Genomic DNA, 12,519 nt, shown 5'->3' with positions numbered 1-12,519 from the left:
AACCCCTAAGGAAACCATTTTATAAGCAGACACCAGAAAGGCATCAAGCTACAGAACACTTCAGCTGCCAGTCACCTTACGGTCTGTCGATTCAACCTACATCTCTGTTTTGTTTGTATTAATACCAGGAGAAACACTGTTAAAGATCTTGCTTAAGTCAAGGAGAATAACATCCACTGTTCCCCTCTATGCAGAGTGCCACAGAAAGCAGCCGAGTTAGTTGGGCCTAATTTTACCTTGCTGATTCCATTCTAGCTCCTCCTAGTTAGTTTCTTGCTGCTTTGCTATGTACAGAATTTTTTTTCCTTCTAAATGCTCCTACTTACACTAATTCATCTTTCCCATTCTTCTTTAAAGAATATACTGATGCTCAACATTAAATAAGCTTCTGCCTGACAGCAAGCTAAAATAAATGCTTTCCAGAATTATTCTCAGTGTTTTGCACATATATGAAAATAAAGATAGATTTATTTATCTTCAAAAGATGCTACTACAAAGCTAATAGAAAAGTGTGTTGAAAGACAGTTCCGATGATAAGAAATCTAATAAGGACGTTGATATTACATATGCCAATAATGAGAAGGAAAATAGTCATTAGTTATATACAATGAAGAGCTGAGGAGAAACAAAAGAAATAGAGATTGTACGTAGGCTTTTCTGTTGTTGTTGTTGTATTAAAGTGCTCAAAATGATTAAAAAACAAATGACTGTGCCTTTGAACTTACTGATAACTTTTTCACCTACTTTGGGTCGCTGACATTATTAACTTCATGATGTACCATCATTCACAAGGAACTCCTAAGGTTTATCGCCAAATTCAATACAGGAAAAAGGTTAATTGCCTTTTATTTCTTTCAGTGAGTTTACTTGAGGCATATGGCAACGATTTGTGATTAATCAAATTCTGCCTGTCATGGAAGCCTGTTGCTTGGTGTATCTTTCACAGGCAGCAAAATGCTTTTATTAAAGAAATAAGAAAAAAAAAACTATAAAACAGATGCAACAGCTGAAAACATTTAGATCTTTTTTGAAAGTGACAAAACATTAAGTTCATAAGTTTGTCTTTATCTAATAAAGTAATAATATCTAATCTCCTTAATTAATCTTTCCTAAATTATTTTTATCAGCATAAAACTTCCATCCAATGCAAGTTTCAGAATTCCTTACTCTTTTTGCTTAATTACTGTAGGCTAAAAAAATTAATTTGCTTTCAGATGAATATAATATTAAAACCTGCTATGCCTACTGTTTTCATTACAAACTCCAAGTTTAAGAACAGAGTACATTTTAGGATCAATCATGTTAGAAATTCTGGCACAACATACTTCCTCTTAGATCAGCTCATAACTCAACATACTGTTATAATATATAGCTCTTACCTAAACCTACCACTCATTTTATACTGCTTGCTTGATTTAAAAATAAAATAAAAATAAAATAAATATTCACTGGATTGGAGTTCTGTGAAAATACTTAGCTACCTGGTCGTCTCCTTTTGTTTGCCCTCTTATAACCTCACTTGTATGTATGAGTTTAATGGTGTAGGATTGCTCTTAATTTCCTCCTTCTACTTCTTCTCCCCAGGAGGCATCTGCTCTAAAGCAGTCACTGTATCAACCATGTGGATATCTAAATAGCCTTTACTATTTACTATGATTGCTTTTCTTAACTCAAGACAAAAGCACAGAAACAAACATCTGTTACTGAGCTATTCAGATCTACAAATGCACACTCCTCCTTTGCTTTTTAAGTCAGCTTTAAAAAAAAGAAACCTACAATAGCATGCTAATATCAATTAAGTTTAGATTCAGCAGAGATTCAAGATATACAAAGCAATGCACTGGAAGATACTTATAATTTTGAGAACAGTTTCAATTAATTCTATATAATTACTATAGAATCAATTATCATACTGATACTGTACCTGAGCTCCATAAATATATTTATCCAGCATCTTGCCTCCTATTGTTTGTCCCCCTACATCCCACACTTGAAGAGTAACATTCAAATTTCCTGGAAACAAAAATGATACAGATTACTGTATAACCTGGAAAGCTTAGATACAATTAGTTATATTATTATAGCTGGTAAATACACCTTAGCATATCAGTAACAATAGCTTTTTACAAGTATAGCACAAACAGTAACCAAATTCAAAGTTAAAAACAACCATCATTTGGGAGAGAAGCCACTTGTGTCCAGGTAACTCATTACAATGCCATAAAACCATAGCTAAATATTCACATTCCAACATAGTTACTTCACAAAATTGTACACAAAGTATATCATTCCTGACTAGAAATCATGCAACAAACTTTACTCAAGTAATGCATAAAAACTTTACAGGGAAAGTTCTATAGTGCAGCACTTGGAAGTGAAAGGTACGATGTCAACCTAACCATATTGTTTCACACACTGTGTCCCCTTTGTTCTTCACCTCCACATTTGTAAGGAGGACTCGCAATGGAACATGCACAGAGTGAATGTATTTTTGTAGTGAGGCCCTTAGTATTACTATAAAGAATTATGTGGTTGACATTAATTCAGAGGTGAAGATACAAATCCACACTGCCAATGCCAACTAAATTTCCTCTATCCACCACCCCAAAGCAGACAACCAAGTTAAATATGATTTATGTAATTTCATCTTCCAAGAATCAACACCAAGAACAAATCTTCCTTTCTACTCTAAACAGTTTTAATATCATCTCTGAAGACTGTTGAAACTGTTAACAGGTTTCCAAAACACAGTTACAAACAAAAAAAATCCCAACTATTTAATACCCTACAAGTCATATATATTCTGGAGGCCAAAAACTCAAATCCACAGTCCACGCACATAGCAGCCCATGTTACAACATGCTTACAAATATTATAATACAATTTGGCTTGTTTCACAGTGAGAACTGCAAAACTGTACCAATGTCTCAGAAGCACTAAACTAATAAGCCCTTATAACTGAAACTTTTCACATCTCCACATAATTACATGTTAATACAGAAGGAAGAATGCCAGACCATTTGCCAAGCAAATAATCCATAAGCGACCATGAGAGCAACACAGAAGTGTTCTGCAAAAAAGTTTGAAACCTGTTTGTTGTTGTTGTTTTTTTATATATTAAATAGGAACACATAGGAGAACGGAAACAAAACAAGAACCTATGCATTAAAAAGACAGTTGCTAGAAACAAAGTCAACATTCAAAAGCAACGGAAGAATCCCAGAACAGAAAAATGCTGGCACTTCTTTAGTCTGTAGAAAAAGTGTGCAAGTATGAATTTAAAATAGCTAAGCAGCACAGTGTAGGTATCTAGGCTGTTTCTGGTACGAACTGAAGCCACTGGGTTGATTGAACAGTGACCCTGCTGCAGCACACTTGGTGCACTGGTTAACCTTACTTAAAGTGCTGCACAGTCAGGATGGAACTAAAAATATGAGTCTGCCCACTTCTTGCACTGAAGACGTAAAAAATCCTTTTCACAGAAGAATCTTGTTTACTGGACTGCACCCACAACCTTCCTAAAAGGTATTTGATTATGGCACTTCAGAATTTCTATCAGCAGAACCCCTGACTAACATATAAGCTATTTAAGCAGTAAAATCTACACCGTGGCTGAATCCAGACTATACAAAGTACTGCATCACAAAATACACTGAAATTTATTTGCATTTGAAAAAAATACTTCAACTGCATGCATTTTTAAGCAGCTGAATAATAGAGGACATTGTTCACAATAAACCAAAGATTTATTTAAGTCATCAATGAAATAAACAGCAAATAGTCAAAATATTTGTATCAAGCTATATGAAATAAAATATTTTCCTTTTTTATTTTAAGATTGCATTCGTTACTAAGGGAAATAGCGAAAAATAGACTTTATTAAAACAACAATACCAATATTTTATTAAATGAGTTAGAAGAGATTTTGAATACATCTTTATTTAAACTTCTATGAAATTCTAGCAATCAGTAATTTTAACTTCTGAGATGTTGCTTGAAGTAGAAGAGTGAACTTCAAATGCTGTAAAATAGTCAACTGCCACCTCTCCTACAGAGGAATCACAGCTCTTTTTCCCATTGATCTACACAAGAATTATAATGTGTATAAGTGTGCATTAACGTTTCACATAAAGAGAAGGGCTTTGCAAACCCAGAACTAATCTAGAAATCAAAAAAAAATCCATTTACTTAAGTAATGCTTCCCACACTGGTATTTAGAAATTTAACCCCTGCCCTCTCACTCCCCCCACCAGCCCACCTTTTCTATAAAACATACAGATTTATCTCTCCCTAAATACATATATAGGCACGGGCAAAAACTGAAAGACAACTTACTGAAAAAATGCTTTTTCCCAAATATGAATACATTCCACGTCTGTTAGTATTTTATTAATAATTACCAAGTAGAACAGATGCAAACACTTTGCTGTTGTTCCAGTGCTATTTTTATCTACTGTCTGATTTTCTTAAAAAAAATAAATAAATAAATAAAAAACCTAGTACCAAATAAAATGCAAATGGGTCAAGAGATGATAATCTTCCAAGTTTTCTACTTAAAAAGAATGTTTAGAATCCCAGTAAGTACTAACAGTTTCTGCATGCTTTACAACTTGGGGGGGGAACCTTGCAAAATACAAGTTCTCAGCAAGCAAACAGCATGATTTGTGGACATATTCCACTTGCAAGTATCGCTAAAAGCAGCGAAATGACCAAACCAAATCAGTGATTGTAAGAATATCTGAAAAGATTATTCCGTTTCACTTTAGAAAAATACATAAACATAGTCAAAATATTATTGGCAATGTAATTTTTGAGAAACTAAGTTCAGGAATCTTGTATTTTCTTACAAGTTACAGTTGAAATATTAACTATCTGAGTTCATTTCTCCCTCTACCTCCCACGGAAGAAACAGAACTTACATCAAATTTATCGAACCTCACAACAACTTTCATCATTTAACATTTCTCTTTTAATTTCTGAAAACAGAAGAAATCGCTTTTCTTGAAAAACTTTCAGGCTTGGAAACTGAGCAACCACAAGTCAATGAAAAGACTTATTTAAAACCCCAATTGTTCAGAAACAAGTTTCTAGCAGCAACTATTCTTTCTGAATTATTTCTTTGCATTTTCCATGCTGTGTGCTGCAATTGGCATCTAAATAGTTTCTTTGCCGTCGTGAAGTGAAACATCTTGAATGCTCAAACTGTATTTTTATGAGTGCCGAGGGACCCTAAATTTTAGTGGTCTATTAAATGCCAGCAATTTCATGCTGCCTTGCATAAAACAGCATTCACATATTAGAGCACCACGATTCCATAGCTGCATTATGCTTCTCACACACAACCCAAACACGCTGTGTATTTCATTTAAAAAAATAAAGTGTTCCTTTCAAAACACAGATACTTTTTCCAACAAGTATACTTAAAGTTCCACTTCATTGTTTTATGCTTTAGAGTACGCTCAAGTAGCAATATCAAAAATTGTGAATACAGATAGCATAACATACCTCCTACTTAAATTATCTTAAAGAACTATGTATTTGAGACACCTTTGTCACCTGGCAAGAATATATTTGGAGAAATCTTACTTAGTAACCGATTCTAATTTTACAATAAAAGCACTGTGCTAACCTTATTTAGCATATATTACTTTGAAGACTGTTTCTTCAAGTTTTCCTGTGTCCCAATCTTTCAGTGGCAGAGCATTCTCTTACCTGGCAGTATGATCCTTTTCAAGTAGAAATCCAGTCCTATGGTTTGTTTGTACTGTTTTCCAAATGTTTCTTGGGCAAAACGCATAGCTAAGGATGTCTAAAACAGAACAATATCAAATTAAGTTCTCATTTCAAACAGTATAAAGCTCGAAGTTAATCCAGTGCATGCTGACAGTGTTCAAAGATACGTATTAAGCATTCCAGGTAGCTTCAACACAACAAGAGGAGGTAGTAAAAGCCACCATATGATACAGAAATCAGCAGACACATATTTCCTTGTCATTTCAAAGACACCGCAATATTCATATCATAAAATATTACACAGATTTAATTGAGGTGCCATGAGTACACTCAACTTGACACACATCCAAGTGACACTACCAATACTTGAATGGCTCACTTTTGATAAATGTCCGCTTCTCAAACTAGAGTACATCCTGATGCAGAACACCTCAAATCCTGACCAATTTTTTTTATTTTTTTTTTCCTGGAAGAGTCAAGGGGCAAGGCAATAGATAGCTACACAGTGGAGAGCCCCCACAGGGGCTCCAAAACAGGGCAGGATTCCTGCCACTGAACATGGAAGCTTCAGGACCAGCTAGTACATGATGGCTAAGATGGGAAGAGAGACTGCAAGCACTTTTTTGTTGTTGTTTTTTTTTTTTAACAAAGAGAAGTATAAAACCATGTTAGAAACACACATTTGCAGAATCATTCCTCTAGACAGAACTTTGGAAACTTACGTCTTCAACTTATATTATGTGGATTTACAAAAGTAGACCTATGCCCTTTAGGCGTAGTAAAGAATCAGTTTTTACTACATACTGCTAAAAGTGTACACAACTTACACGAATTAACAAAGCACAGCATTTCTATTCTCTCACTAGCAATTTAAGATCTCCACGTAAAAAAATATAAAAGCAACACAATCCAGTGTTAAGAAATTAGAGAAATGCAATTACGAAGAGAATGGGAAGTTTGTACAAGGAAAAAAACATTAAACATGAATGTCAGGTAGCTAACATAACCAACATCAAGTTAGTGACATATAGTTTGAAATATCTTGATGGCATGGCATTTGAAATATAAAAAAATAAAGTAATTGCAGGAAAACAGAAGATATTATATGTATTTGCATATACAGAGAAGTGTGAAAGCTTCACAAAATCCATGTGCTACTTGAAAAAATAAGAAAATAATAAAAAACCCTCTAAATGGACAAAAAGGAACTTTTGCCAGATTTCAGTCCACCAAGACCTGAAGATAGAAGTCATGGCAACTGTTGTTAGAAACTGCTATTAGAGTATGTTTAGTTAGAAATGCAATAGTAAAATAGCACCAACAGTTCTAAAAAAGCAAGAATAGGTGAGATCTGTTAATGAACCTCTTGTAACAAAGAACTGAATTACACTAGTAATGTGTCAAACATACACAGGGAGGAAAGGTAACTTACTCTTTTCGGCATGAAAACATGACCAGAAGTGCTAGAGCATTAAAGCTCTAGTATTAACAGGCAAACATATGCAACTATAGAATTACCTGTGAAGTAAATAACAGAAGATAAGCTGTTTTCTTGTTTTCAGTTACACTGACATTCACAGGTACAGTAAGTGGTATTTTGATATGAGAATATATGTTTAGGAAGCAATTAAAAAAATAAAAATAAATTAAAGACTATGTCAGCATTTTTATGTACTTCAAACTCAAGCCCAGAGAGAATTAAAAATAAGTCAGCAGGAGTGGGGAGAAGTAAAGACAAACTTGCATGGCTATGGTTATGTATTTATATCACTCTAGAAAGGAAGACCACCACAGAGGATGAATCATAAGTTCATAAGTTCATAAGTTCATAAGGTTGGAAAGGACCTATAAGATCATCTAGTCCAACCATCCTCCTATCACTATCTCTACCCAACTACTAAATTAAGTCCTTAAGCACCTCATCTAAACGCTTCTTGAACAGCGCTAGGGATGGTGCCTCAACCACCTCCCTAGGCAGGCCATTCCAGTGCCTGACCACTCTTTCAGAAAAGAAATGCTTCCTGAGGTCTAATCTAAATCTTCCCTGGCGCAACTTGTGGCCATTCCCTCTCGTCCTGTCATTATTTATCAGGGAGAAGAGGCCCACCCCCTCCTCACCACAACCCCCCTTCAGGAAGTGGTAGAGTGCAATAAGGTCTCCTCTGAGCCTCCTCTTCTCCAGACTAAACAATCCCAGCTCCCTCAGCCGCTCCTCATAAGACTTGTGCTCCAGACCCCTCACCAGTTTTGTTGCCCTTCTCTGAACACGCTCCAGGGCCTCACAACAGGGCGTCTTTGGAAACAAAGATATAAGGAAACCATGCAGGTGAGATGAGAATCTCTTGTTTATATTTTTCAGTGTCATCAGCAGACTCTAGGAACTGTACTGACATGCCATTCCTAAATACCTACACACTCAGAAATAGAAAACGAAAAGAGAAGTATTAACGAAATAGCAGTAGAGCAGCGGAACAGAACAAGCAATGATAGGCAGCTCAGACACTTATATCAGCCTGCCAAAGGCAATCCTTTGAGTGAAATCCCATAGAGGAACGCTTTCAGAAAGCAAAGCCAAAGGATTGTATCACTGACATAAGTAAATAAAACCAAAGCCAAAGCTGAATGGGATGCAAGCATACAGTATTAGAGCCACAGATGTCCATTCGCATAACAACTTCACCAACCAGCTGAGAAACAAAAAGCAACACCTATCCATCCCTTCCCACCCTCCCTTCTCAAAGACCAAGCTGCAGCTCTCCAAGCATGGCAATATTAATGTATCATCTCTGGTGGCAAGAATCTTAAGACAGGTAAAATGAAAATCTTAGGCCAAATAAAAAAATAAAATAAAATAAATACTTAAAGCAATATTAAAACAAGTAATTGTCCAACGTGGAATTTCTGACTGAGAACAGTCTAGCTCTGTGGGTTGAGGCACAAGAAACCTTTTGCAAACAGAGGAAGCAGTTCTTTCATGTGAAGGTAAAGTCCTTCCACTCCTAACTACTAACAAAGCTTTATTCACTAACATGGAGAAGACCACCAGGACTTCTAAAGCCAGACATTTCTCTATGAAGTCCATCTGCACATGACACTTGATGCAGTTTTCCATTTTCAAAATCAAACAGTGACAATTTTTAGTCAACATTTATTAACGTATTGAGCCCAAGTATGATGAGATCCAGAATTAGCACAACACTTAAAGAAGGTATCCTAACAAATCCTAAAGGGATTAGGACATTGCTCCATATTCCAGCCTATGATTCACCTCATAGAAATGCCTACAGAAGGTTGAGTGTCATCTCCTTCATTTACACCATTCACTAATGGAAGAAGGAAGGTGTTTAAGCCTCCTTTGCAAGGGACCGCAAAAAGACAGAACCTTAGCCTCTCCCCTCCTCCCATAGCCCTGGTTTCAGGACCTCCCTGCCCATGAATAGCTCCCAGATTTGCTCTCAGAAGCCCAGCAAACTAGAATAGGTGCAGTTCTAACCAGTATTGTTACCTGTTCCAATAAAAGCCAACCCGTGCATAGTGAGAGTAGAAAGTTTTGAGTGATAACGTCATGTTTTTCCCCTCCAATCCATACTTGAACTAGTTATTTTAATGTAAAATCATTTTGGCTTGGAAAGAGAGAGCTGATTTTAAATCTATATACACAGCTTTATGCATCTATGTTCCTCCTTCTTGCCATCAAAAGCAAGGAAGCTATTGTTATTAATAACTGTTGGCTTTTTTGGGTCACATTATCTCTGCTTCTTATTATATTTCTTCTCAGGTTGTTCTCCTAGTCTGTTTCACAGACACAAAATCATTCTCTTACTAATATCTCACTAACCAATCATTATCTTCCTCAGTTTTTTCTTTTCAACAACTCAGCTTTTTCTTTGTATCTTGATTTTATCCTAATGCTTTTTCAGATTTTACAGTCTCACACTTCTTTTATTTCTTCCTCCCTTTTCAACCTCACCTCTTTCAAGCTTGCTTCAGCAGTGTTTACTCCTTGTTTCAAAACTTTAAGTATTCTATTATTCATGGAACCACCACAAAATTAACAAATAGAAGCACAACATCACTCCCTCACCTTACAGAGGGAGAAATTCCTAGCCAGAGTACATGTAAATACTACCCTTAGTTCAGGACTGAGACAGATTTGTTTTAAAACTGTCACTAATGCTCCTGCAGAACTCAATTCACGTTGCTTCTAATTAACATGAAGAAGAAAAATTTTTCACCTTCAGCTTGTTGATTCACAAAGACTTTTTTTTTTTTTTCCTGGAGAACTGATGACCAGACAGCTCCAGATGGGCAAGAGGGAGGAAATAAAATATTTGTTTATGGCAGCAGAGGGGAAAGAAACAACAGAAAGAAGTCAAAACTGAAAAATCTCACACTAAACACACAATATGTGGTATCTCAAAGATGTATTCCATCATTTCCTACAATCCTCTTCTCCAAGGATCTCAGTGACAGAGGAAGAGGAAAAAAAACAAAATCTTGCTGCACAGCAAATGAGAGGCTAAGTATGTACATGTGTGAAGACCAGCTGTAAAACAGATGTGAAAGGCAGGCTAGTTGAAAACATATAGGCATATGCATGTTTCAACAAGTCAGCCAAATGAGTAGCCAGAAGAGAAAAGGAACCTCAACAATTCAGTCTTCCTAGGCGCTTGAAATATCACTATGCACGTTATATCTTTCCACTTCAAAACCCAATCACTTCTTTATTCTACAAGATCTCACAGTAAATCCATTATTGCATATGTTTGCTGCTAGGCCATAAAGATGACTGCAAGAAGCCTCTATTACAGCATCATCTAGGGGGGACAGAAGGAAAAGCAGCCCACCACAACATAGCTGCTGCTCATGGAAAATAAGCTGCACTCAACACACAGGATTCCTGGAGCCTGCAGAAATTCAGTGAAGACCAGCTCCAAAGAGAGGGATAGGAGCTAAGGTGAATCTGCATCAAAACCTCAAGAACACTCAAAAAACCCTGCTGGGAGAGAGGTCATGCCACAAGGCGCTGAATGGGAATAGTGAAAGGATTCTTCCACTGGAATGGAAAACTCCTGGGGAAAGCAACCTGCAAAATACCACTACAGTTGCCACTCCTGTGCTTTTATTATTCTTTCCTTACACAGTTGCCTGAAACTGTCCATATACTGCATCATATGAACACAACACTACTTCAAACTGTATTTCAAAACACTCAAGGAAAAACAAACAAACAAGCGTGCTATTGCTTTGTAAAGCTCTGCTTAAGTGAGTAAGACCATGAAAGGTCCTTCACAAAGAGCTTATTTCTGTTAAGGATCCGCTGTTCGTTTAAAGCACCTCGAGTAATTCTGCTTTCCACTTGAAATACAATTGAGGCGAACTTCCTACCTCCCTTCCTTATTAACGAAGGAAGTAAACCTGTGTTCCTGAAATACACATCCAAAGGAATACTTGCGGGTGCACTTCACAAGAGGCCTCCGGCTCCGCGTCACAACACTAATCCTAATCACGGCACGGCAGCTCCGCCGGCTCAACAGAAGGAGATCACATCCGCGCAGGGGGAGACGGAAAGACGGGGAAGGAGGCGCGGCACTGACCTTGCCTGCGGTGCCGTCCCCCAGCAGCACGAGCTTGAGCTGGCGGTCCGGGCTCTCCTCCTCTTCCGAGTCGGACATGCTCCCGGCAGCGGGGAGGGACGGGGCGCGGGGAGAGGAAGGAGCGCGCGGCGATTACGGAGCCGCCATCTTGCTCTAGCGCGGCCGCTGTCGCTATGGGCCGCGCCGGACGAAACCAACAAGAGACCGGAGGGAAGGGGAGAGCACAGGAGCTAGCGCCGCTGCAGGCGCACGCATTGGGCAGCCGGGATGCCCTCACGCTCATCTCCCCCCTCGGCAGGGCGGTAAGTGGTTCGGCCCGGCGTGACGCCCCGCACGGTAACTAAGGAGCGCGGGGTCAGAGGGCACAGGGCGGAGTCGGGGTCGCCTCGGTGGGAGGGGACGGCGGCCCTCCCGGCTCCGCCTGCGGGATTGGGGCGGCAGGGTGATGTGGGGATGGGGTTGGGGCACACCCCTACGTGCTGAGGGACGTGGATCCGCGGGGTCAGAGCTGACGGTGCGATCTCATTGTATTCTGAGTTAATACCAGTGCGCCGCTTTCTCGCAGCTTTCATTCCGACCCTGCTTCAGGCATCACCTTGAAAACGTGTTAGCTTTTGTTATTAGTATTTGTAAGGAGCAACAAATGTGCAATAAAGAAGTGTTGTCCTAGCATAAAAAACAAACATCACACCTTGTCTGGCCTGTTTTCTCCAAGCTGCAGTTCAGCCATCTTCATCAGCTGTTTGTCTGACCTCCAAGAGCCCCCAGAAAGCCATAGAAAACCATGTCTGCTCAGAACTTTGCTATCCGTATAGATAAATAGTAATAAAACTTTATTCCCAACCAAATTTCAAACCATTGTGTTGTTATGCATAATGACCAGCAGTTTATAACCTCCACTTGACAGCAGTCTTTCGTGTATTTGAAAATTGTCTTCAGTCTTGCTTTCTGTAGACTAAACAGCTCCCCTTCTTCCCATCGTCCCCTGGGTTGTCTTTTCTGGACTTCTGATTATTCCAGTTGCTTTCCTTTGGCCCCTGTCCACTTGCTTGAAGCGTTGTGCCAACACCTGGATACAGTACTTTGGTTGAGGCCCTGTGAGTACTGAGTGGAAGTGTTACTTCATGTGTCTTGTACACCAGACTCCTGTTTACATATCCCAGTGTGAGGTTTGCTTTCTTCACGGTAT

The 12,519-nt window shown here is 38.4% G+C and overlaps 1 protein-coding gene across 2 annotated transcripts in view; it reads right to left on the bottom strand.

Annotated features, from left to right (window-relative positions):
• Positions 1–11,537, bottom strand: part of RAB28 (RAB28, member RAS oncogene family) — a 55,238-nt gene extending 43,701 nt beyond the window's left edge. Inside the window, exons 1-3 of one of the 2 annotated variants that reach the window (XM_065735767.1) lie at positions 11,331–11,537; positions 5,713–5,809; positions 1,925–2,013 (exon numbers count right to left, since the gene is read on the bottom strand). In XM_065735767.1, coding sequence (XP_065591839.1) covers positions 1,925–2,013; positions 5,713–5,809; positions 11,331–11,408 — 264 coding nt within the window. In that variant the 5' untranslated portion in view covers positions 11,409–11,537. The remainder of the gene's footprint in view (positions 1–1,924; positions 2,014–5,712; positions 5,810–11,330) is intronic. The other variant, XM_065735768.1, reaches the window with a different exon arrangement.
• Between the last annotated feature and the right edge of the window lie 982 nt (positions 11,538–12,519).

This window comes from Cyrtonyx montezumae, unplaced genomic scaffold, assembly GCF_038088225.1.
Source record: "Cyrtonyx montezumae isolate F1298 unplaced genomic scaffold, pur_monq_1.0 scaffold_2, whole genome shotgun sequence".
Taxonomy (NCBI): Eukaryota; Metazoa; Chordata; class Aves; order Galliformes; family Odontophoridae; genus Cyrtonyx; species Cyrtonyx montezumae.
The sequence above is the reverse complement of the archived record's forward strand: the minus strand, read 5'-3'. Positions and strand labels throughout refer to the sequence as shown.